This window comes from Dunckerocampus dactyliophorus, chromosome 2 (assembly GCF_027744805.1).
Source record: "Dunckerocampus dactyliophorus isolate RoL2022-P2 chromosome 2, RoL_Ddac_1.1, whole genome shotgun sequence".
Lineage (NCBI taxonomy): Eukaryota > Metazoa > Chordata > Actinopteri > Syngnathiformes > Syngnathidae > Dunckerocampus > Dunckerocampus dactyliophorus.
In genome coordinates, this window is record NC_072820.1 from 8,162,524 (window position 1) to 8,189,137 (window position 26,614).

The following is a 26,614-nucleotide window of genomic DNA, read 5'->3' on the forward strand; positions in this document are numbered from 1 at the left end:
GAAAACAGCCTCCTCACCCATGACTTGGAAGGCATTATTATGAAAAACAGACTTTTTAATGATGTTACAACAGTAAAATGTGTCCCTAGTGCCTGTTTATGAACTAAATGTGAGAACAATCTATCGCCTCCCTCTGTTGTTTGCTTCACTTCTGAGATAAGAGGTAACTTTTGAAGTCCTCCTTCCTCATACCACCTGGCCCGCCCCTAGCTAGATGAGCCTGCCCCATGTATACCCCCACCATGTCATGTGACTGCACCAGCAGTCTAGTTTTTTATTTAAACAACCTAGTGGGCGTTGCTGAAATATTCTTTTTTTTTTTAAAGCCACAAGAGTGTTTCTGTAATTCTGCCTAGCAACAGGTGGCAAGGTAACCTCAAGTATTTGAAGAATTCTCTTGGTGCTAGCTAGCTAACATTGTATTTTTAAATATATTTTATATTGTATTTAGAAGGTTGTAACAGGTAAGCTTTAGTTAAAGCTGAAAACCAAACAAGACACCTTGCACACTACTTCAACTGAACTAGGCGAACTTTGTCCCTTCCCTGTTTGAACACATTATGTATCCTGGAACGAACCGGAAGTGGCTGGCCATCAAAGTCTGACAGCTTATTATAAGGAAGACCAAGTGCGTGAAGGCCAAGAGAGAGCATCTGGACCATCCGACCAATCAGCACGTCAGATTCTGACAGAAATCCCACCCTTTTTCCTGCTCTTCCTCCCCCATTGACTACACAGGCGAGACGTGGGGATCACTCCCACATCTGCAGCCTCCGCCGACGTTTCTTCTCCATTCATCTCTTCAAATGTGAGTGTCATCACTTTATTACAATGTTATAAACACCATGCGTGAATAAGCCTTCGCGTTAGCTTTCCTTTTGCTGGCTGTTGCAAAGCTGCATGTGATTGCATTTGCAGATGTTGAGCTGTTTTTTTTTTTGCCTTAACGCAAATATTCGATGAGCGGCTTTAAAGGAGCACGAAGGGAGCATAAAACCAAAGAGCGCTGTTACGTAACTCCAAAAAAAGTGTGTGTGAAAGTCGCACGCAAGAGTATTAAAAGTGTGATTTTTTCTTAAGAATCAAGTGAGATGACCAGCAAACTAACGTTGTGATAATGTCGATGCCGTTTTAGTCTAATGTGGATATTTGGTCACACTTTACAATAAGGTACACAAAAATACAGTAGTTACTGAGGAACTAATGAGTAGCTAATGAGTAGTGGTTAGGGTTGTAGGTAGGTTCGTTCCTCTTTAAGTACTGTAATTTTGTGTACCTTATTGTAAAGTGTTATCGAATATTTTATACTGGCTGCACTCACTAGTAAAAAAAAGTGTCCATTATTGTCCATTATGTGTGCAGAATGCAGCAACTTATTGATCAGCCGGTTCCAGCAAACCTATTAAGCACTTTCCTGTTTGAAACCCGAGCTGTGCAATAACAAAAGCACACAGTAGAGACGGACTAGTGCTGGTTAATTTAAGTATTGTTTCCTGTGTTAAGCGTATAGTTGTCCCTCGCCACATTGCGCTTTGAATTTTGCAGCTTCACTCTATCACGGTTTTGCTGTTTTGTGGTTGAATACGGACTATAAGTACAAAAAAAAAAAATTTAGCAAATGTTATGTATTTTTGCCTAAATTAAGCATTTTCAAGCATACTAATGGCTCTAAATGAAGTAAAATACAAATACAAGGCATTAAGAAGATGCGTTTGAATTATGAATTGTAGTATTCGACACTGGTCACTAGGTGTCAGTCATGTTACTTTAATGGTGAGACAAGCACCAGACTTGGTTGCCGGAACTACGGGCTTTTATTGCAGGTTTAAATGATCTTGCACAATAATAATAACATAATAATTGTAATAATCATAATAATAATAATAATAACACGGGCTACTGTTGCGGCTGTAACCCATGCCAAGATAAAACTCAACTCTGAACCCCCAATGTCACTTCCTGTCCTTCACACATTTACTGCGACACACACAAGTTTTATTTGTCTTAAATGTCTTATTTTCTGTGATTATATCTACGATATTGGGTAATACCAGTGTAAAGGTGACCATAGGGGTGTTTCTTCATGTCTAGAGGGCTCTAATAATGTTAAAAACTGTAGTTAGAAGGTTGTAAACAGGTTTTGTATGCTCTAACTATGAAAATATTCCATTTATAAAGAAGGAATCCCACCTCGTGGAAATTCACTTATCACGGTCGGGCCAATTCCCCGCGATAAACGAGGGATTACTGTAAATGCAGTGATGTTGAAATCACATGTTGACCTCCAGCAATAATCCTGCTGCCACGCTATAATTTGTAATCTGGCTGTTGTGTAACAATCTGCGTCATCTTGCATTTTTGGTGGTACAACAGATCGTAGCAGAGTTTATGAAGCATCAAAGAAAATTAAAATGGTTTTTTTGTGTTGTGTTTGCGTGTGTGTGGGTGTGTGTGTCAGAATGCCGTCAAGCACATGCAGCAGTAATTAATAAATGTCCACAAATTGCCGTCATAAAGAAACGGAAGGCAGTGTGAGTTGAAAGCATACGTGTTTAATTCCAGAAATGTGTGTGAGAATGTATTTTTTTGCATTATATGAATGGATATCTAAAACATGTCTAAAAATAAGCTTTTGCGACAACGGGTTAAAGGGAAATTGTATTGTATTTCAAAAAAGCTTTTCCTGACAATTATGGAAAGTCATGTCATTTCTTTCCAAAATGTATTTATAAAAAAAAAAAGGCAGCGAGAAGTGACTAATTCCATGCTTTCAAACTATTTGGCCTGGTTTCAAAGGAAGGGCTTTACTACAAACTTGGGAATGAGCCTCATGTCACATAACATGCACTTTTAGCCACATGTGCATGTGCATCAAAATGTTAAGTACCGGACACAACAGCCTCTTTGTCCTTAAATGTGATTTACAAGTGTGCTGCAGCGGCAAACATTTGCAATGCAAAGAACATTGAAATCATTCTTTGTCTCGTCCCTCCCAGAGCCATCATGGTGTCCCATAAGGAGTTTGCAGGTGCAGGGAAACAGCCGGGCTTGCAGGTGTGGCGTATCGAGAACCTGGACCTGAAGCCCGTCCCGAAGGCCCTGCATGGCAACTTCTACACGGGAGATGCCTACTTGCTGCTCTTCACCACCGCGGCCCCCTCCTACAACATACACATGTGGCTGGGTAAGGCTAGGACGATTCAAACGGTCAATTTTACACTCGTTTGATTTTTCTTTGACTATGTTGTTGGTACTCATCTAAAACAGAAGCTGCATCTTCGTCACGTTGTTGTGCTATGAAACCTTGTGGTTCATCTTGCCTAAAATTCATATTTTCAAAACAGGAAGTCAATTAGGAAACACTTAATTTGTCCATTTCAACATTTTCTCTTGGGTTTGTGCCACTTCCTTGTTTGTTTTTAGAGCGGGATAAAAGCAAAGAGGGTTAACGCATGCATGGATCATAAAATGAATCTTATAATTTATTATTAATTATTATTTACCACTGTGGAAAGCTGAAGGCATCATAAGGCAGCAGATAAGTAAGGCTGCCCTTACAGCGGCACTTCCATCTCGTAATGCACATTGCTGCCACCTTCAGGACCGGGGTGGAACATTAACAGCCCAAACAGATGCGTTTTTAAATTGGCATGTCTTTATCTTTCTACATGTAATTTCATTTTGTTTATAAAAAGGCGGACTTGTATTTATAAGAGCATCTTCATGAGGTAAAGCAATACAGTAGAGCTCTGCCATCCGTAAACCCACTTTTTTGCTGATTTCTTTGCTTTGCTTTGAATCAGGGGTGTCCAAAGTGCGGCCCGCGGCACATTCTAAAAACATAACTTAACAATAAAATAAAACAAAAAAACAGCAAAAATTGACAAATCTGCAGTAATTTTACAACAATAAAGTCAAAATAGTAAGAGAAAAACTAGGTTGGGAAAAAAGTTATAACATTATGGGAATTAACAGCAGAAATGTTATTTTAGTAGCATAGTGTTGAAATATTAAAGAATAAATGTGTTATTTTTTCAAAAAGTTGTAATAGTATGAGAAACAAAACAAAATCAAGTTGTAATTTTTGGAAAATGAGGTTGCTTTTTAGTATATCTACCCGTATTGTTTTACAAAATATCAAAAGGGCACCTTGCATCCTTTCGTTTTTCAGTATGGTGCCCTCAGTGGGGAAAAAGATTGGACACCCCTGTTTTGAATGGTAAATAATGTGTTTTTTATAAATAAAAATGTAAAAAATAGAAAGTGGTTTGATGGCGCTATCTGCAAGGGAAAAAGAGTGTTGGCGGTCACTCAACATTTTCCAGCAGGAAAATGCTTTGACAAGACGTGGTGTTGTGTAAGTGCTGCATACTGTATGCCTGTAATTGTTTGTTAATGTGTAAAAGTGAATTTAAAATGTGTTGAATAACTGTGAGAGGCACATTAATGGCTTTACAGCTCATTTTTAGGCATTATTCGTGTTTTTGGGGGCACACTGCAAACTTGCTGTGTTAGAAAAATAAACAACAAATCATATTTTACCATAATTTCAAAGCAATTAAACCATTTTTAAGTTAGTTTGCTTACAATTCTACTAATTTGTAATGACAGACGTCTTCTCTGGTACGACCAAACTTTAAAAATGATTTCTTCTAAAATCTGGACACATGCTGACATGTTATTATGTGGTTGCTACACAATACAGGCTGATGCTTGTGATGTGGGAGTGGACCAAATCAGGCAGACACGCGTTACCAATGCTTGGCTGGAGGAGTGGATTCGCTGTGCCGCTCTAAAAGTTGCATCGGCATGTGAAAATGCCCTCCGTCATACTTCCCTCTTTGCGCTCTCACTCTCGGTTCTCTGTCCAGGCATTTAAATGGCATTACATGTAAACCATGTATTTTCTCATGCTCTGGAAATGACCATAAAAGCAGTTCGAATCCCAGCGGGAATACGACCATAGGCCACAAGAGACAGGAACCAGTCCTTACATGTTCGCGCTGTAGCCTGCCAACAGACAGATGAGCCTCTGCTGCACTGATACAAGATTCCAAAATGAATCCCCTCGTCTTACATCTAGTCACATGGAATTATGGAAAAGTTGCATCCATGCTGTGATTCATGCAGCAGCTGCGGCAGATGTGAGTCAGCGCCTCACAGCCTGACTCAGAGGTGCCATGAGGACTCGCAACCAAACTGAAGTCAATCAGAGAGCGCTTAATGGTGATCACTTCTTCCAGGTGATGAGTGCTCGCAGGACGAAAGCGGCGCGGCAGCCATCTTTGCCACACAGCTGGATGACTTCCTGGGTGGTGGACCGGTGCAGTTCAGGGAGCTGCAGAGCTGCGAGTCCAACACCTTCCTGGGCTACTTTAAGTCCGGCATCAAGTACCAGGTGAGCTTCAAAGTGCTGCAGGGACAGCAAACAGTATAGCTTACAGTAAATAGAACGTGTTTGCTCAATATGTTTCCTCTGTTCTAATATCAGTATGTTTCCTCTGCTCTAATAGCAGCCATGTCCGAAATAATCCACTAATCCACCTCAAATAGATGCCTCCCTTTATTTTCCTTCAGGTGATTGACACCAGCGCTGTCACTCTGTGGGCATGACCACAACACATTGCGCCTGCAGGACAGACGTGGGTCGGTAAATCTGAAGTTTACATTCCTGTTTAGAAAAAGGAATACAGAAAAACTAAACCGAATCTAAACAAAATCATACACATGTAATAGAATAGTGGAAACAGTACCTTGCCACTTTGTGGCTTAACTCCGTCACCGTTTTTCAAAATCATTGGCCTAAATTACGCATAAAAATAATTGAGCGAATATACAAATGTGTGTAAGGCATTCAGAAGATGGTTAAAAGACATGTAGTATTTTGCACTGGTCACTAGGCGTCAGTAATGTTACATTAAGGAGACAATAGCCACTGCAGGAAGTACTCTGTCCAGACAAAAACAAAGAACTCTCCCAATGCCAGTGTGAGTCTGTTGTGTCTAATATGTCTTCTTTTCTGTTATTATGTCTACTATATTGGGTGATAGGAGTGTACAGTATTATTTCATGTCTAGAGGGCTCTGATAATGTTAAAATTTGTATTTAGAAGGTCAAACAGGTTTACTATGCTCTAAGTACAACAATATTCCATTTCTAAAGAAGGAATCGTACCCCGCCTCTCCCCAATGTCTGCTGGGATAGGCTCCAAACATACCCCCACGACCCTAGTGGGGATAAGCGGCATAGAAAATGGATGGATGGAAAGAAGGAATCGTACTTTGTGGAAGTTTACTCACGACGGTCCGGTTTGGAACCAATTAACTACGATAAATGAAGGATTACTGTTATTATATTATGAAATAATAGGGGTGTCACTAGACGATAGACGAGATTGGGTCTACAAGAACGAGACTGGGCGAGATTTTAACTTTACCTTTAAGAAAAGCACAATGAAATGATACAAAAAACTAACAATATAATTTCTACTATGTTACATTCTTCTGCACCCTGTGTGCATGCTATCAGTCCTGCCACCACCCCACCGAGACCGTGCCATTGTTCTATGGAACAAACACGCCAAGGTGCTAAAACCAAAGCACAGAGTGAACGCTTTGCCTGCCTGTTTGGAGGCGGGGGATGAGAAAAACAGACACACATGCACACGGCGATATATTGAGGCGGGCAAAGTGATCAAGTTCATTTTCATTTGTTTTGTGATTAATGAATGTATTTGTTGTCGTCCCAGGCCTAGAGCCCACAACACTTTTTTTTTCTGAACGAGAAATCTTGTGACACCCCTATTAAATAGTTATCTTCTTTATGTCAGTTGCCGTAGATTAATAAAATATTTATGTTTTTAGGTTTTTGACTTATTTGAGGAAAACATTCATAGTTGATTATTTAATATCACTATAAAAATACATTTGTAAAAATACATTGACTGACATTCTCATTTGCATCGAAGCAAATAAACGGCCACTGCATGAGGAAATATTTACACAGATTTTTTTCCCCCATTGATTGTTTTCTTTTTTGTTTTTCGGTATTTCAAAAACTAAACGTATGTCTTTTGTCCTTGGGACTTACGAGTATTTGTTGAATTATTTTCTGGTATGTGCAAATTACAACCCTTTGTTTGTCGTCATTCATTAATAATTCACTTCGTGTGCAACATCCATCAAATTCCAACGTCGATCTAATTTCACATTGTTGCAGGACGGGGACGATACAGTATGTGCTCACGACAACTTGTCATTGTGCAGTACTGTACATACATACTACTACTACTACTACTACTACTACTAGTACTCCTAATAGATAACTAGTATAACAATGATCATTTTAGTGTGTGGCAAAGTTTGTACAAGCAATGCAAACAACTCACATTAGCACTGTGAGCACAAGTGCTAACTCAACATAACAGCTGTCCCGGCTGGTTCGTCAACATTTTAGTCGATGGACGCCATGTCATCGGCTGCTTATGACAAGCGAGTGTACGTTCCAAATATTGTAGATCTGTTTTTTCCAGTTCACTATCATCACACACTGTTGCTTTAAAGAGGCTCTAATGTTGGCCTTATCCACCATTGCAGTGTGCACACCATCACGACTGCCATCAAGCCATAAAAAGTAAAAAAAAAAAAAAAAGAACGATAAAGAATTTGAAAGTGAGGACACCGTCTCTCTCTATGCTGCCAGGCACCAAGTCAGATGACCGGGGGGGGGAAGGGATTAAATTGAATGGAAAACATGTACGGTAGTGTAGTTTCTTTTAACTGCTAGCTCAAATGGAACTAACCATCTGTGATGATTGTCTTTGACCTCGGTATATCTATACGGATTAATGATTGTCAGCGCCACGTGCACTTTGTCGCGTAGTTACGCTAATGAGTGTGAAGTTCACGGCGCACACAAACCTTCCCTGTTGAATATTAATACATGCCAGGGTGTGTCCAGGACTGAGGCCGCTTCTTGAATGCCCATCTGTTTCTCGTTGCCTGACTTCCTCCTAACTTTGTCTGCCTATAATTAGCTCAAACACCCCCCCACCCCCCTGCAGGAACTTTGCCCAAACACGATTACGTAACGGTAATGAGAAAACTAAGAGGAAAATGCTCGTTTGACTTGAGAAGAAGACAACGTGCATAGGAGAAAGAACATTTGTGGTGCCTCAACATACAGTTTATAGATGAGGAGCAATCTGGGCTGTAGTGTTCCTTCCTTCCATTCTCCTCATAGTTTTGGTGGAGGAAAGCAGTTTTCCATCAGAACAAAACACAGGCCACATTGTTGCCATGGAAAATTTTACTGCCTGGCTTTTGAGAGAGGCGAGCAGCATGAATGTGGTTCCATTTAGCCTCAGAAGGCACTTCTCCACACGCTGCCAGGACCCTGCGGGCAAAGCGCAACTTTGTTCCACAACAAGAAACTTTGTTTTTGTTCTCAACAACTGAAAGTTTTTTTTTATTTTTTTATTTTTTTTTTAAACGGTATTCTTCTTATGAGTGTGCCTGTTGTTCATTTGCATGACTTGTAAATACGTCCTCTGCTTCACGGCTTCTCAAAGGACGGCACGTTACGAGACACTTCTGCCTCGCAGGTACAACGCTGTTGTACACGATCCTCCTATTTCTCCACAACCCCATTCGATGATTCACACTCAGTCACCCGATGTCCTTATCTGACAGCTCTTTGAGATTTGACAGTGAAAGCGCAAAGTAGAACTCATCATCACCACCCATGAAATCCTCCAACCTAGTCATGTACTGTTAATCCCCAAAAGATTCATACTCTGAATTTGTACTTTTGAATGGATAAACTCCACAAGATAGTGGAAAAATAATTTCATTTGCACATATTAATAAAGTACAGTAGATATTACATTTTGGAAATTAACTTGACTTATTGGACACGTTTGAGTCTAAAGTTTCCTGGTCATTTCGACCGTAACCTAGAGCAGGGTTTTTCAAAGTGTGGCACAGTGAGCCTCCCGTCAGAGAACATAATATACCATCATTTCCGGTGTATAAGCCGCTACTTTTTTCTTAAACTTTGAACCCTTCGGTTTATACAGCGGTGTGGCTAATTTATGGCTAAATTCTCATCTCGTGACATCTGCTGTACTTCAGAAGTACTACTAATTGTTTAAATTCTGTGCCGTTCGCGAGTCGGTGAGGGAACAATAGCTCTTTGTTTGGCAGGAGCCAATCACGAGCTATCAAAGCAGTCACAACGAGCTTGTCAACCCAATTGGAAATTGCAGTAAGTCATTATATATAACAGGATAACAACATAACAGTCTCACGGTGTCGTCTTACTGAGAACAACACTAAATTCACCACACAGCAACTTAACGCTCCACTTAATGCTCCAGAAATATGCAAACATGTACCAATACAGGTTGAAAATGACAGTTTTCCCATAAGGCATTGCATGTGAGCAACGTATTCATTGGGGTGCTGCAATGACATCAGCCTCCCTCTGGGCTCTGTGCTCCGTACTCCTCTGGCTTCCTCTGGTGGACAGAGGCAGCATTGCAGCACCATACGTCTATGTTACTTGTCCTCCAATGAACTGCTTTTCTGGCAGCAATGCATTATGGGTAGATGTTAAAGTACCTGCTGTTTATTTTGTACTCGTATTGGTCCAAGTAATGTATGTTTCCTAGGTACCTTTTGAGTGTTTAGTTGCTGTGTGATGAGTTTATTGTTGTTTGTAAGATGACACCTTGAATCAGACTTACATTGAGTAAAGTACACCGAAATTTGCGGTAGTTAGTTCCTCCCCTGCTCCCCCCCCCCCAAATATTTTATGAAGCATGTTTCGTGGGTTTTTTTTTTTTGCTCGGTTTATTTTGTGTCTCTATCAGGGGTGTCTAAACTTTTTCCACTGAGGGCCACATAGTGAGAAATGAAAGGATGCAGCTTTGCCACTTTGATATTTTTAAACCAAAACATGTAGATATGCTAAGAAGTTATACTATATGTCAAGAAAAAAACTGCATCTCAGCTTTGTGATATAGGTGATGTTTTTTGCTGTTGTTTTAAAAAAAAAAAAATTTAAGTATTTGAACTTTTTTCTCAAATAATCTTTGTCAATTTTCTTCTTGTCTTCATTCCTAGAATATTTTTCCCATAATATAACGTTTTCCCCAAACCTAATTTTTAAAAAATGACAACTTAATTTGTTGACTTTTTAAAAAATTACTTATTTTTTCTTTAGCATTTAAATTCTGTGCAACAAAAATTACGTTATTGTTCCTCATAATATTACAAATACGACTTTTTTTTTCGTCTTGTAAATTCTCTTCTTGTAATTTATGACTTTATGTCCATACTATTTTTTTTATTCTTGTAACATTGTAACAGTTTCCTCAACCTATTTTTCCCAAAATCATTGTTTTGTTGATTTGGATTTCTGATTTTTCAATTTTTAAAACATTTTTTTTTGTTGTCTTGTTAAATTATATTTTTAGAATGGGCCACGGGCCAATAAAAAACCGCCACAAGCCGCAAATGCCCCCCAGGCTGCACTTTGAACACCCCGGCTCTATAGGAACTAAAAATCATTTCACTTTGTTCCTAAACATAACTGAAGTTAGCAGGTTTTTAAATTTTTCTTAAGCTGCCGCGCCTCCACTGAAATCTTGTCCGCCTCACACTTTCAGTAACCCTGATCGAGTGCATTCTCATAATGGGCAGTATAGAACATCATTGAGAAAGGCTGTGGTTGTATGGATGGGTGGTGTAATGGTCCTCCCTTTTGTGTAGACAGGCACGGGTTCGATTCCTGTTGTGTGTTGGGGCCCGAAAGTGTCCAGTGCGTGTCCCATGTTCGGATAAATGGGAGGATTGGGTCAGGAAGAGCATCCGGTGTAAAAACTAAGCCAAATCAAGCATGCGATTGACTCGCTGTGATGACCGTCCCCTTAAAAAAAAACCTTAAACCTTTTGAAAAAATCTAAGCAACTAATGAATATAGGAAATGTTTTTATCATTATACAGTGGTAGCTCGGTTTTTGTTATGAATTCATTCCAAAGGGTCAGGCAAAAACCGCAACATACGAAAAACAAGGCAGTTTTTCCCACAGGACGTCATGTAAATCCAACTCATCCCCTCCAGACACCCAAAAATATTAACCAAAATACATTTTATGGAGCATAATTCTAGTTTTACATGCAGAAAACAATGTGAAATTATAAATGATAAATATAATCGATGGACTTACCGTACATCCCGGCGAGATCGATTTCAGTAGTGTTGCTCACATTTTTTTTATCAAATTGCCGGCACTCTGCTTGGCCCCGTGGCGGGTTATTTTGCAGCTGCACTCAGTAAAAACAACAAGGTTTGACTGTATGCTAGCACAACTGAATACAGTCTTTTTCTTGTGACATTTCCAGCTTTCCACCAAAAAAAATAAATCATTTAAGCTCCAAATTATCCAGGGTATGAATATTTTTGGGCTTAACTGCATCCCTGCCCTCATGCGTGCATCATCGAGGTTGACCTTTTTTGCTCCCCACTTGCATTGTGCTTGAAATAAGTCCCATCGGTACCTAACGGCCCGTTTATAATGTTCTCACAGAAAGGTGGCGTGGCGTCTGGTTTCCAACACGTGGTGACCAACGGCACGAATGTGAGCCGACTGCTTCACATCAAAGGTCGCAGGGCCATCCGAGCCACGGAGGTGGACATGTCCTGGGCCAACTTCAACAAGGGAGACTGCTTCATTGTTGACCTGGGAAAGGTGATACACTTGACTTTGGATTGAATCAGTTTGCTTGCTTAACACACAACAGGCCAACTACAAATACAACCGGGGATGTTGATTCACTCTGTTCACTCCATTACGGTTTTTCAAAATAAATTGAGAAATTATTACTGTTTCGTGGTTAGCTATGGCCTATTATTAGTCAAAAATATGCACATTTAAGCAAATTTGACATATTCTTGGCCTAAATTAAGCATTTCCAAGCATAAAAATGGCTGAATGAACTACAATACAATTAAGTATAAGCAATTCAGAAGAAGCATTCAAAGACATGCAGTATTCTACACTGGTCACTAGGTGTCAGTAATGTTCCACTGATGAGACAATAGCCACCCGGCTGTTCAGAAAAAAACAGGTAACTCTCCCAATGCTAACGTGTGAGTCTATGTTATGTCTTATTTTCTGTTGTTATGTCTACTATTTTGGGTAATAGAAGTGTAAAGGTGACTTATAGGGGTGTTATTTCATGTCTAAAGGGCTCTAATAATGTTAAAGCGCTTTGAGTGCCTTGGTGGTGGAAAAACGAAATACAAGTGAAAGACCATTTACCATTTAAAAAAAAAAAAAAAAAAAAAAAAAAAAGGTTTGCAAAGCATGCTGGGAACCCGGAAGCACTCCAGCGACACTACAATATTTGTATATTTAAAGACAAAGCTTTGTTATTATGTTATTATTAGTTACCAATATCAAAATGTCAGCCTTTTCTCTTTACATTGTGCCTTTTTGCTCAGTTTTTACCATTTTTGCTGTTTTTTGTTTGTTTAATTTTATTTCTACAATTTTCCAGGGGCCAGAAAAAACAAAGCACGGGCCGCAAATGGCCCCCAGGCTGCACTTTGAACACACCTGCTGTGTGCAATGTACTGTAATGGCTATGTGACCCAATACTTATGTACTTAGCACGTATATATTCCATTCCAGTGCCAGTGTGTAGTGTCGTGTGTGTCTACTCCACTATCATGCTATGTAAATGATAATTAACGGTCTGGATCCGGTGGAATAATAAAGAAGCTCATAAATTGTGCCCCCAGATGGCTGTCATGTGACCAGTAAATGTTGTTTTCCTTCTCTTCTGGTGTCCCCAGGACATCTATCAGTGGTGCGGCAGTGAGTGTAACCGCTTCGAGAGGCTGAAGGCCTCCCAGGTGGCCATCGACATCAGAGACAACGAGAGAAACGGCCGCGCCAAGCTGCACATGGTGGAGGAGGGCGAAGAGCCTGGAGCAATCACGGAGGTAATGGTGACACGCACACACACACACACACACACACACACAATTAATGGTCTCACCCTCTCCTGTTGGATCCCACTTGGTGTTTGAGCCCAAAGGTGGTCTCCTGCGAGCAGAAGCTGGGAGCTCTAATGATGCGTGTCACGTCCAGTGAGATAGTCAGCGTGGGAACAAACACACACAATGCTGTGCTTTGTAACGAGCTGCTCACGGGCCAAATTTGTGCCAACTCCCGGCCTCGTAAACGCTTGAAGGGAGGCGTGGTGGTAAACTCCACAGAAGACTGATGAGTAAATACAGTAGCTTGGAAAATATACTGGAAATCTAAAAAAAAGGTGTCATTATAAATATGCTGTATTGGAGCCCTTCATATCAGTGGTCCCCAACTCCCGGGCCGGCCGCGGGTCATTTGGTACCGGGCCGCACAGAAAGAAAAAAATAATTTCCATTATTTCATTTTTTTTTTATGTTTTATTTTGAAAAGTGGCCGGATTCTCTCTGTTACATCCGTCTCACTTGACGCATGTCCATTGTGCGTGTGCTAACTTTATCTCACGGCGCACAGATAGACTACTACTGTATTTTTACCATTTTTCTTTCACCTCATATTTGGTCTCAAATGCTGATACTATGTGGGAATGCATAAAGGTAAGTTTTGATGACTTATTGAGTGCTAATGTGTACATTTGTCTCAAGTTAATTCATGCTAGCACACTGCCTTTTACCACACACGTCAAACAGCCATGTAATCATCTCTCTGGAAAAACTTGGCTGGAACTTGAACTGGTGGATGGTGGGTCGGCATTCATTGTGTGCTTTTAATTTGATGTTATTCATGTCTTAGTTTTACACAATACATAATAAATAAGATCAATTAGGTTGCTATAATGTACGACCCCCCCCCCCCCCCTCATTTTTATTAACCTAAAACCATCATTTAAGCCAGGGGTGTCCAAGGTGAGGCCTGGGGGCCATTTGCGGCCTGCAGCTGTTTTTTTTCATTGTAAAAATGTCATTTAACAAGAAAACTAAAAACAACAACAGCAAAAAAGGAAAAGTCAGCAGCGGCTTTACAAGAATAAAGTCAAAATATTAACAGAAAATAGTTTGATCTAACGAGAAAAAGACCTAATTTTACGAGAACAACGTCGTAATATTATGAGGAAAAATAAACTCATTTTAGCAGCCTGAAGCTGAAATAAGACGAGACACTTTTATTTTTTTTAAAGTTTAACATTAAGAGAAACAAACAGAAAACGCAGAATAAAATTAGGTTGCGGAAAAGGTTATAATGTTACGAGAATAAAGTCAAACTATTATGGGAATAAAGTTTACAAGGACAAAGTTGAAATAGTAAAAAAAAAAAAAAACAATATAATTTTACAAGATTAAAGTCAAACTATTAAGAGAACGAGAACAACAGATGCAATTTTACAAGAATAAATTCCTAATATGAAAAAAAAGTCATTTTAGTAGCCTAGATTTGAAATATTAAAGAAAGAATATTACTTTTGTGAAATTATGAGAAACAAACAAAACAATATAAGATTAAACTTTTATGGCGATAAAGTCATAATATTACGAAAACAACATTTCACAAAGAGATTATTTAAGAAGAAGTTAAGTTAAAGTTAAGTTAAAAGTTACTCGATTCAGTCTGCCTGTCTGTGATGTCATCGCCATGCGCCAGCAGACAACACAACATAGCATATGGGATGGCTGAGGACGAGCCGGCGAGTGAGAAATAATTAAGCCACCATTGCGGTCCAGTGTGTGTAAAACACTTTGGCTTTTGCAAAGAGGGAGATGTTGTAAATAAGTCGCTCGCTGTTTGTAGGATATATAAAGGCCAAGTAAAATACCACGGCAACACGACAAATCTCTCCAACCACCTACTAAGGCTCCGTGGGATTTCACACACACTGGCAGACTGTCCACACCTCTTGCAGGTTGCACTTTATTTTTATATTAATATTGTATTATTTTTATGTTGAAAAACAAAAGCAGCAGTAGCAGGTAAACCTACTGTGGACATGTTGGTTGCACTTACTGTCCTTGTATTGAAAATGTATTGAATATTGGAAATGAGAGCAGAAAAGATTAACCTCCTGTTAATTCAACCTCAAGTGTTGGTTGCACTTTATTCAAATAAAATGTGAACGTATTTGCCATTCATTTTTGTTGACTTATTTGTTTATGTCCATAATTAATTTATACCTGATTCTGTCCAGTATCCAGGTATTTACTGTATCTCACAGTCACACTGGTTGAATTTTAGGCTAAAAAGTTGCTGAATCGATGTAAAGTTACTGAATCGTTTCGCATCGTATCGTTTTAAATGAACCAATATCTTCTCTGAATCGTATCGGCAACCACGAATCATGATACAAATCGAATCGTTATTAAAATGAATCATTACACCCCTATTGTTGGTTCATGCCAATAATAGGCTTTTTCATCTTTTACCACAAAGCTGAGATGCAGTTTTTTCTTGAAAAACAGAACTTACCAAATTCAAAGTGGCCCTTGCATCCTTTTATTTTTCGGTTTGTGACCAAGGGTAGAAAAGGTTTGGACACCCCTGAATTAAACTAAGAGCTGTTCATGTGTGTATATATTTTTGCCACACACTGTACTTATTGTGTTAGTTTCTTTTTAAAGGATGAAGGTAAGCTCTGTGGTTAATGGTTGCGGTTCTTGCAGGTGCTGGGGCCCAAAACTGCCATTGCACCGAGTACTGCTGACGATGACAAAGTGGACACGTCCAATAGGAATAAGGCTGCCCTCTACATGGTGAATATCATCGAATCAGCTCATTTGTTTGTTCATGTTTACACCTGACTTGGAAAAAGTCGAGTTATTTTAACAGGCACTAGTTGATTTTGTCAAGTACATCCTAGAAATGATGAATAAATCCATTCTGGGAGTCAAACTTGGAAAGTAGGGATTTTACGGGGCCTAGTGGTGTAGGTGCAGGCGTCGCGGGGTCGCTTGAAATGTCCAGTGCTGCTTCCAAGCTGGTATAAATGGGAGGGCTGCATCAGGAAGGGCATCTAGCGTAAAAACTAAGCCAAATGCCTCATGTGATTGACTCGTCGTGCTGACCAGGGCTCCTCCTGGAGAAATTGGGCGCAAACAAAAAACAAATTGTTCAATAAATTATTTTTAGTATAAAATAACAAATGAATAGACTAAAAAACCCAAATTGTTCAGGGCTGGGATTGAATCAAAGCCCTCTGCTTTAAAAGGCAGCAGCTGTACCCTTACACTACCAGGGACTGAAATGGCAATGGGTGAATTCTGCATCTTGTTCTCTTAATTCTGCTGCTACAAACTTTTCTGCAAACTATTCAGAAGTAGGATTGCATCCGGGGACTGTTCAAATTTGGAAACTTTATAAGAAGGACTATATGGTATTTTACAGGAAACAGAAACGTTTTTAAAAGGGATTTGAATGCAAAAACAAAACACATCTTGAAGCATCTTCTTGATCCAAATTCAATTGAATTTCAACCCAGCTTCTTGTACCCAATTTCTTTCCAGCCCATACACACAACTCACAACTTACAGTACTTTCGGCATATAAATGCTACCGATCGCCTAGCATAGGCACAGAGTTTTTGACCGGAATGAATCTTAGGAAATATGTTTAATCTATTCCACACTTAGGGATTCTGTTTTTCAGTCCAATACTTTGTACTGGTGCCTCCGTTTTTGTCATTAATCCATTCCAGAAGGTCAGATGAAAATCAAAATGCATGAAAAGGCAATGTTTCCCGTAGGAAAAAATGTAAATCCGGTCCAGACACCGAAAAATATTAAGAAAAAATAAATTTTTATTGAGAATAATTAACAGTTTTACATGCAGAAAACAATGCTAAATATTTCTAAAAGACAAATGGATGGAACTTATTGTTGATGCGGACTTCCCGTACATCCTGGTGAGATGAAATTCAACAGCGTTTCTCGACTTCTTTTTTGCTAGCATTTTCCCGTTTCTTTGGCCCCGTGACGGGTTATTTAGCAGTCACACTCAATAAACAAATCTACGGGCAGTGAGTCAGCAATGTGTAGGGTGCTTTGTTTGGGCACTCGATTTTGTGGAAGGATACAGGACAGGGCAAATGGACTAGTTTGTGATGTGCAAAAAAACAAGTTTGACTGTACGTATATTAGTAAGGTTTTGCTTTTACTGTACAGATTTCGGATGCATCTGGTTCCATGAAGGTGTCTTGCGTGGCACCATCCAGTCCCTTCAAACAGGCCATGTTGTCTCCTGACGAGTGCTACATTCTGGACAATGGCGTGGACAAAAACATATTTGTTTGGAAAGGTACCAACGAGTCTGTAAGAAAAAATGCTAAGCAATAAATAGAATGTTAAATGAATACCACTCTTGATAATAATATCTTTGTGAAGTTTGATCCAGCGCTAGTATTGAAAACGATTAGGTTCCGGATGAAGTGTCCGGTGAGATTGATGACCTTCTCATTGTGTCATTGCCTTCAAATCAGGTCCAAAAGCCAACACATCAGAACGTAAAGCCGCCATGTCTGCAGGTCAGAAGTTCATTAATGAGAAAGGGCACTGCAGCAAGACCAAGGTAATGCTACACTTTACATACGCAACCTGGCATCATCAGTGCTTTACATCTCTCGTAAATTCCGGTGTATAGGCTGCTATTTTTTTCTTAAACTTTTAACCCTGCGGCTTATACAGCGGAGCGGCTAAATTCTAATCTTGTGACATCTCCTTTACTTTAGAACTACTGCTTATTGTTTAAATATTGTGCCGCTCGCGAGTCGGTGAGGAAACGGTAGCTCTTTCTTTGGCAGGAGCCAATTACAAGCTATCAGTGCACTCACAACAAGCTTGTCAACCCATTGAAAATGTCAGGAGGTCATTATATATAACAGTATTACAATATAACAATCTGACTCACGGCGTTATCTTTCAAAGAACATTTTACCAACAACACTAAATTCATCACACAGCAACTTAACACTAACCAGCATTTTAAAGTTTTCCCATAAGGCATTGCGCCTGAGCAACGCATTCATTGGGGCGCTGCAATGACGTCAGCTTCCTTCTGGGCTTTGGGCTCCGGGTCCACTGGCTGTCTCCCCCTGGTGGGCAGAGGCAGCATTGCAGTGGCATGCACCTTTTTCTATGACCTCTATGGTTTCTATGCTCCTCCAACGAAATGGTTTTCTCAAACACAATGCCTTATGGGAAAACTTTAAAATGTTGTTTTTTTTCCATATTAAACTCATATTGGTACATGTTTATTTCCGAGGTATAACGTTTGAGTGTTAAGTTGTGTGATGAGTTTAATGTTGTTTGTAAGATGACACCGTGAGTCAGACTGTTACATTGAGTAATGACCTCCTGTAATTTCCAATGGGTTGACAAGCTCGCCTTTAATTTTTAATAGCTCATGATTGGCTCCTGTCAAATGAAGAGCTGCATGGCCTTCACGGACTCGTGCGTGCTACGACATGTCATTTTATGACGTGGACACGTGCTGCTTATACACCGATGCGGTTTATATATGAACAAATCTGGTTTTTACTCTAAATTTAGTGGGTGCGGCTTATACCCCAGAATTTACTACAATTTATTACAAACATGATAAATGTTTGTGCTCACACGATCCTTGCAGATCCAAGTACTTCCTGCTGGAGCCGAGACAACCCTGTTCAAGCAGTTCTTCAGTGACTGGAAGGACAAAGACGAGACCACCGGTCCGACTAAGGCCTTTGCTATTGGCCGGATCGCTAAAGTGGAACAGGTGCCTTTTGACGCGGGCAGCCTGCACTCCAATAAAGTCATGGCGGCTCAGCACGACATGGTGGATGACGGCAGCGGCAAATTCCAGGTAAAACCGTGGCGTAGTGTCAAGGGAAAATCTGCTGCTGGCTCCACAATACTGTAGATAAGCGACAAGACAAGTTCTTAGAGAATAATGAGAGGTATAATTTCAAAAAACAAATCAATGCAACCTGAAAAGATGGCGTCTAGAGAAAATGTGTGACAACAATTGTGGTGTACAACTGCAATGCATGATACTGACAAGTGTTTGGGTAAATTATTTTTGGTATGCGTTTTAGATCTGGCGTGTGGAGAATGGGGAAAAGGTTCCCGTGGATCCTTCGCGTTACGGTCACTTCTACGGCGGTGACTGCTACCTCATCCTCTACAGCTACAAGAATGGACACATCATATATACTTGGTGTGTTTCTGTGTGACTGATTATAAACTTAAACACAAGTCAGCACTGACACATAAACCGTACGATGAGCTGTGTCGGTGCCGTGCCACACCCAGTTTCGTGTTATATTTAAGACTACAGTGTAGCTTGTTGTTACAGAAGTATTCTAACTATGTTTGTGTGTGTGTGTGTGTGTGTGTGTGTGTGTGTGTGACTTCGTCAGGCAAGGGCTGAAGGCTACACAAGATGAACTTGCCGCTTCAGCGTTCCTCACCGTGAAGCTGGATGACTCAATGGGTGGATCCCCAGTTCAGGTTAGAGCTTGTTGATGTACGCTACACCTACCAGTAGAAACTAGATGACAATCTGGTGTGATATGAGAAGGTTCAGCCAGAGTAATTCCTTCATCACTGAAAAATACATTATTTTTGCTAGAACATTAAGTGATGATGCCCGTAATAACATCCAGGTTATACCTTGCCTTTTTCCCAAATCTAATCCAATGATCTAACCCATGATCCTACACAAGATAAGCAGTAGAAATTGAAATTAATTATTTGATGAGGCAACCTTAAAAGTGTTTTTAAAAAAAACCCTAAAGTGCAGCTTTCTTCGGTCATGAAAAAGACAATGCCAATGGATGGCCAGAAGAGGGCGTCGTTGTGTCAATTCTAATTGTGGCCCTTTTGTAAGTCCTCATACTGTGATTACAGAATGAATCAGAACAACATATCATCCAGGAATGATGTCATTCAAAGGGGACGAGTGCATTTTTATTGTAATGAATAAATCAATAAAAATCAACCATTTGTGAGCAATTTGTCAGTAGAACACAAACCTACACGATACAGTTGTGCAAGTCTGTGGCCACCATTACAAATGTGCTTTTAGCGATAATTTAATGACCACATATAACTAGAATGTCACTGTAGAGCACAGACCTCCACCACGGTCAATTCAGTTCAATTTATTCGTATAGCGCCAAATCACACCAAGTTACAGTATCTCATGGACACACGTGAAGGTCAATCTCCTCACTCAATAAAAATATGTATTTGTGTTTGTTTGTCCATCTGCTCGTTAGTTAGCAGGCTACTACCTGAATGTGATGTATTGTAAAGCATGCAATTGCTTTGTTTCTCCTTATTATTGTTGTAATTATTATTATAGTATTATAATATATGTTTTTATATTTTTTATACACTACAACAAAAACCACATAAAAAGATTTTTATAAAAAAAAAAGAATAAAATAATTTTTAAAAAGGTGGTAAAAACGTCATCCATAACAATATACAGTATGGTTATTTATATCGTAAAGAGGGTTCCAGTGCAGCCTGTGTGTGACCAAGCTTTGATCCACCTTACAGGTGAGGGTAACTCAGGGTCAGGAGCCACCCCACCTGATGAGCCTGTTCAAGGGCAAACCTATGATCATCCACAGTGGGGGAACATCACGTAAAGGTGGACAGACTCAAACCGGAGGCTCTCGCCTCTTCCACATCCGGCAGAGCTCCTCCCACGCCACCCGCGCCGTCGAGGTGGGGAACGCTTTTGTTCAAGTTTAAGCAGACGTCAGACACCACCTGGCATGACTCATAATTTGTTGTCCTCAGGTTCAAGTGTCTGCTTCCAACCTGAACACCAATGATGTGTTTGTGCTGAAGTCGCCGAGCGAGCTGTTTGTGTGGCGCGGTGTGGGCGCCAGCGATGACGAAATGCAGGCCGCCAAGCATGTGGTGAGCTTCCTCGGGGGAAGCGCCATCCCTGTGTCGGAGGGAAAAGAGCCAGGTAGGGTGTCCTCTCTGGATTAGATATCAACTGAAGAACAAGTTGAAGGGTGGCGTTTACTTTATCAGTGTCAGTGGTAATATTCAGGAATGGTCACTATATTACAGTATGTACACCTGCACAATCTAATCAAAGACATTTTCATTTAATCGTAATTTGCATTGCATTATACTGACATTGTTTTGCAAGCAATTGAATATACTGAGATCATAGAAGCAATTGTGAAAAAAGTATTACAAAAATAAACTTATTGTCAAATGAAGCACTCGTTTTTGTGAGTGCACAAAAAAAATTTTTTAAAAGTTTTTAATATATTGATTTAGCGCAAAAAAAAAATCTAAATAATAATGCACCTCTCAGTGTGATGCGGCGCTCTGTTTCTTTGTGAAGGTAGAATTTCTTGACACTGAATGTGCCAAGTGCACCCAATAAAGTGGCTTGTAAGTGTACATCATCACAAACGGAATGAGTGGGGTTCATTTCATTTTAATCAAATGCTCATACTAGATAGAGAGATCATTTACTGAGGGAATACATACTAGAGGAATGTTCCATCTTAGAAGTAAACTCATTTAATTATGTTTTAAATAAAAAAACATAAAATTTTAAAAAACATAATATTTTAAACAAATATAAAAATATAAAACACATAATTTGTGTATTTTATTTTGTATATTTTTATTTTTTATCTACATATATGAAAAACACAAAAATATAAATGTAAAATATAAAATAACATTTGAAAAAGACATAAAAAGGACATGATTGACTTTATGTTCAGTCCAAACTACCTTATGACTTATACACACCTTATGACTGTCTTCGTCTCAGCTGCGTTCTGGTCCGCCCTGGGTGGCAAGAGGGAATACCAGACCTCCAAGAGTCTGCAGACAGTGATCAAACCACCACGTCTGTTTGGCTGCTCCAACAAAACTGGAAGGCTCATCGTATGTGAAATCATATGAGTGAGAAGAGTGTTCATTCATGATTTGATGCATTGCTGTGGTGTTGTGCTGCTGTCAGGTTGAAGAAGTACCAGGAGATTTTACCCAGTCTGACCTGGCCACTGACGATGTCATGATTCTGGATACCTGGGGCCAAGTAAGATGTCCACCAATTTCCACAGTGCTCTTGTAGAATTCTACATGAAAAACCTCTTTTTCTCATTTCCTTGCAGCTTTTTCTTTGGGTTGGCAATGAGGCGAATGCGCAGGAAAGGGCTGGAGCTCCCAAAATAGGTTGGTTGCGCATGAACTGTAAGAGCTGTTATTTGCAGTTACAACACCCCACGTAGCTTTCAGCAGAGATTTAAAAAAGGGTTTGCTTCCTAATTAGTACACAAGTCAGCATCTTACTAGCAAACTCTTTCACTATTAACCCGTATATCATGACCCTCCAACACGGATGGCTTGATCATGTTGCTAATCTTCACATGCGGTAACACAAATCACTTTCTTACACTTTCAAATGAACAAAGACTATTAATTCAGACCCTAAGGAGCTTGAATGGTGCGTTCAAGAGATGTACACCTTACCCATCATGCCACACTGCACCCTACTATGACATGCTGGCCTTTTGACTGGCAACAATGTCGATACAGTAGATGGCCTTTTTACTTTTAGCTCCAGGGGCGCATTTTGCATTAGAGCATCTCAGATGAGCTCAAGCTAAAAGATGTCAGCAAAGTGTCTCTGGATGCTACTTCATTAGGCGCAATCTACTGTCCTGATATGTGTAATATTTTGGTTACCGGAAATTCTGGTGTATAAGCCTGTACTTTTTTCTTCAACTTTCAACCCTGCGGCTGAAACCGCGTTGCGGCTAAATTCTAATGTTGTGACATCTTTACTTCAGAACTACTACTAATTATTTAAATACTGTGCCGCTCGCGAGTCAGTGAGGAAACGGTAGCTCTTTCTATGGAAGGAGCCAATCACGAGCTATGAGTGCAGTCACAACGAGCTTGTCAACCCATTGAAAATCGCAGGAGGACATTATATACAGGCATGGAAAAAATGATTAGACCACCCGTATTTCTTCAGTTTATGGATCCATTTTAATGCCTGGTACAACTAAAGGTGCATTTGTTTGGACAAATATAATAATGATAACAAATATAACTCATAAGAGTTGAATTTAAGAGCTGATATCTAACAACTTCCATGGTTTTCTTGATGATAACCAAAATCACTTAAGTTCTTACATGAATAGCTATAGCATTGTACTGCCAAAAAATGTAACTCTTATGAGCTATTTTTGTTGTCATTATTATATTTGTCCAAACAAAGGTACCTTTAGTTGTATCAGGAATTAAAATGAACAAGAAAACTGAAGAAACAAGGCTGGTCTAATCATTTTTTCCATGACTGTATAACAATATAACAACATAACAGTCTGACTCACGGTGTCATCTTAGCAAGAACTCTTTACTAACAACACTAAATTCATCACACAGCAACTTAACACTCCAAAGGTATACCTCAGAAATATACAAACGTGTACCAGTACTAGTTCACAATGAAAAATGAAAAACATTTTTAAGTTTTCCTTTAAGGTATTGCGTCTGAGCATCGCATTCATTGTGGCGCTGCAATGATGTCAGCCTCGCTCTGGGCTCCGGGTCCTCAGGCTCTCTCTTGTGGACAGAGGCAGCATTGCATCGCCATCCACCATTTTCTATGCTACTTGTCCTTCAATGAAATGGTTTTCTCAAACGGAATGCATTATGGAAAAACTTTAAAATGTGGGGTTTTTTTCCCCATTTTAAAACTCGTATATATTTTGAGGTACACTTTTGGAGTGTTAAGTTGCTATGTGATGAATTTAGTGTTGTTAGTAAAGTGGTCTTAGTAAGATGACACCATGAGTCAGACCGTTATGTTATATATAATGACCTCCTGCAATTTCCAATGGGTTGACAAGCTCGTTGTGAGTGCACGGATAGGTCCTGTCAAATAAAATTGACGGTACAATATTTAGCAACATGAGACGGGCACAAAAATGCTGGACAGTATCGGTGTTACGACCCAGGGGAACGTCACATATTTAAAGAGGACACACGGGGTGGGAGAATTACAGTACAACTAAAACCCTAAACCAAAGAAACCTGAAAACAGGATAGCTGGTCACACCAAGACAAACAAGAAACTGGAAACATCACGCCAGGAGCCAGCAAGAAGCCAAACTCAGCTGCTTCCTGCAAAAAATCCTAAAACACAAAGATCAAACACGTAAAAACACATTGCTCATACATAACTATCGGTAAATCGGATATTGGTAAGAGAGCCAATATCGACGATCTCTAATCACACTATATATATTTATTTTATTACTATGGTCCAACCCCCAGAATCATAATGGTACCCCCCCCGTCTGTTTGACTTGAGACTTGCACTGTAAATTAATACTGTAATAATATAGTGCAGTGTCATTGAAAATAGAGCATTATTATTTTTATAAAGGGCAGAATTTTTGGTACAGCATTTGTTTTGAACCACATTATATTGTGGAGGTGTACAGGGAGTGTCCTTTAAAGACCCTTGTTGACTTACAGTAATATTGGAGAGCTCTGTCAGGAATAGAAGGTCATTTATCCCAGAGACAATAAAGAAAGGCAATAAAACTAATGTAGGTCATTATTAGCGGTGCTAGCTATGGGTCATATGGGCAATTGCCCGGGGCGGCATTCCCTTAAGGGGTGCCGCGAAAAAAAAGCAATTTATTTGTGCTCATCAAGTCAGGATGTGTGTCAGATGGGCGACCTCTACAGGTGGAAGGAATTGTGAGTCAGTATTTTTTGCTTGTTTATTATTATATTTTATATCTTTTGGGGCAGTGGAATATAATAAAAACTGCTGGTCATAATTTGTTTGTTGCAATCTTCCTCATTTGTCTGTCTACCTCCTCCAGCGAGGGAATACCTGGATTTGGACCCGGCCGGCCGTAAGGGGCTGCCCATCACCACCATCAAACAGGGAGCGGAGCCGCCAACGTTCACCAGCTGGTTCCAAGCTTGGGACCCCAAGATGTGGGAGACAGATCCGTTGGATAGAATCCGTGCCCGTTTCTGAGCACCAAACTCCTCTGAGTCTTTGGCTAACTTTGCACCTATTTAGCACCTGTTGCCATTGTTTCCTTACCTCTTTAAACACCTACCGTAAGTGCCAAAAGCCAAGCTTGCAAACAGATTGAAAGGCTGATACCACGCCCTGGTGGACCAAGAGGGTGGTACAGTGGTTTAGAAAAGGATGCTTCCTCTCTTTGTCTGATGTTATAGTGGCTAATCCAAATGGGTTTATTTATCTTTTACTCCTCCAACTAGACAGCTTCACTCTCTCAGTTTAAGAGTAGGAAACTATGTACGCAAGACATTACAGACAAATATATCATCATGCTTTTTCCCCATACTGCCCAATTAATCCATTGCCACGTTGTATGTTGTTTGTCATTTGTTTTCATGCTGCTTTTTTTTTTTTTATCCTGCTGTGAAAAGTATATGCATGCACATCATTTATCACAGTGTCCATAGAATGCTTTCATGGTTGACTTTTAAATAAAACTCACCCAGAGTTTGAAATGTGTGTTGTGTAAATGTTAACATGGAATATATAGCAAACTAACAGTGGTACACATTGTAACACACACCCAGCACAGGGTTGTGGGGTGCTGTCTGTACAAAGAAAAATGAATTCCTTTGTCAAAAGGGAAAAAAATGACGTAACAATATCTTTCAACTACCTGTTAGCTTGCTGAAAGCTAGCTTAATAGCTGAGGGGGCACTAAAACAGAAGTCAAGGCCAAAAAGTTTGGTTTTCAAATTTCTTCTACTTCTAAAATGCAGCACAGTGTTCCCTGTTTTTTACAGTTAAATATGTTTTAAGGCTGTATATTCCCTCACCAAACACTTTGTACACTTTTCTCAGACAAGCAATAACCTTTTCTCAGATTTCTCTCTTGTTTGAACAATCTCAAAGTCCAAATTTTGTTTGAATTTTAATGATCAACCTACTAGGTTGGACACAAGAAATGATAAAGTGACTCAAGCGTATGTCACTCCTTAGACCGTGCCTCGTTGTCCTGGCGCTGCTCAGCTGGAGCGTTTTGTATCCTTGTTGTCATCGTAGTTCCCTCACACGGTTAGCTTCTATTGTTTACAATATTGGCGGTTAGCAAGCGACTCACACGGTTAGCTAGTTTGGTAGCCATGACCACAACAGGAAATGGCATGAAGGAGATTGATTGCCAATGGTCTACAGCCAATCAGGACGCAGAAAACAATGGGCAGTGCAGACAGAAGAGAGAGAATACAAGAGCCACACCCTCTTGCTAAAGCCCCGAACTACAACACTCAATTTCCCACAATGCAATTCTTCTTAAAGGGCCAGGCTCGGCCTGTAACAGCGTTCATACGTTGTAAAAAAACAAAAAAAACACAAAAATAGCATAGGGTCTAAAATAGGGTCCACGACAGGTGAACTGCGATAGAGCGAGGCAACACTGTAATTTTATTATGCGACAATATACGATTGAATCACTCCTTCCGATTTTAAAGGTCTCTATATTTTAGTATTTCCAACCATTTTAAATAAGATTCAGAAGTTGCC

At 39.8% G+C, this 26,614-nt stretch overlaps 1 protein-coding gene across 1 annotated transcript; it reads left to right on the top strand.

Moving 5' to 3' along the window:
• The first annotated feature begins 526 nt into the window (after positions 1-526).
• Positions 527-25,587, top strand: scinlb (scinderin like b). The gene is made up of 17 exons (XM_054767780.1): positions 527-808; positions 2,997-3,184; positions 5,244-5,398; positions 11,591-11,752; positions 12,862-13,011; positions 15,712-15,801; positions 17,209-17,341; positions 17,523-17,611; positions 18,671-18,886; positions 19,119-19,240; positions 19,443-19,533; positions 20,590-20,760; positions 20,836-21,010; positions 21,842-21,957; positions 22,034-22,111; positions 22,188-22,248; positions 24,921-25,587. The coding sequence occupies exons 2-17, from the start codon at positions 3,004-3,006 to the stop codon at positions 25,079-25,081; spliced, it is 2,151 nt and encodes a 716-aa protein (XP_054623755.1). The 5' UTR covers positions 527-808; positions 2,997-3,003; the 3' UTR covers positions 25,082-25,587.
• The last annotated feature ends 1,027 nt before the right edge of the window (positions 25,588-26,614 follow it).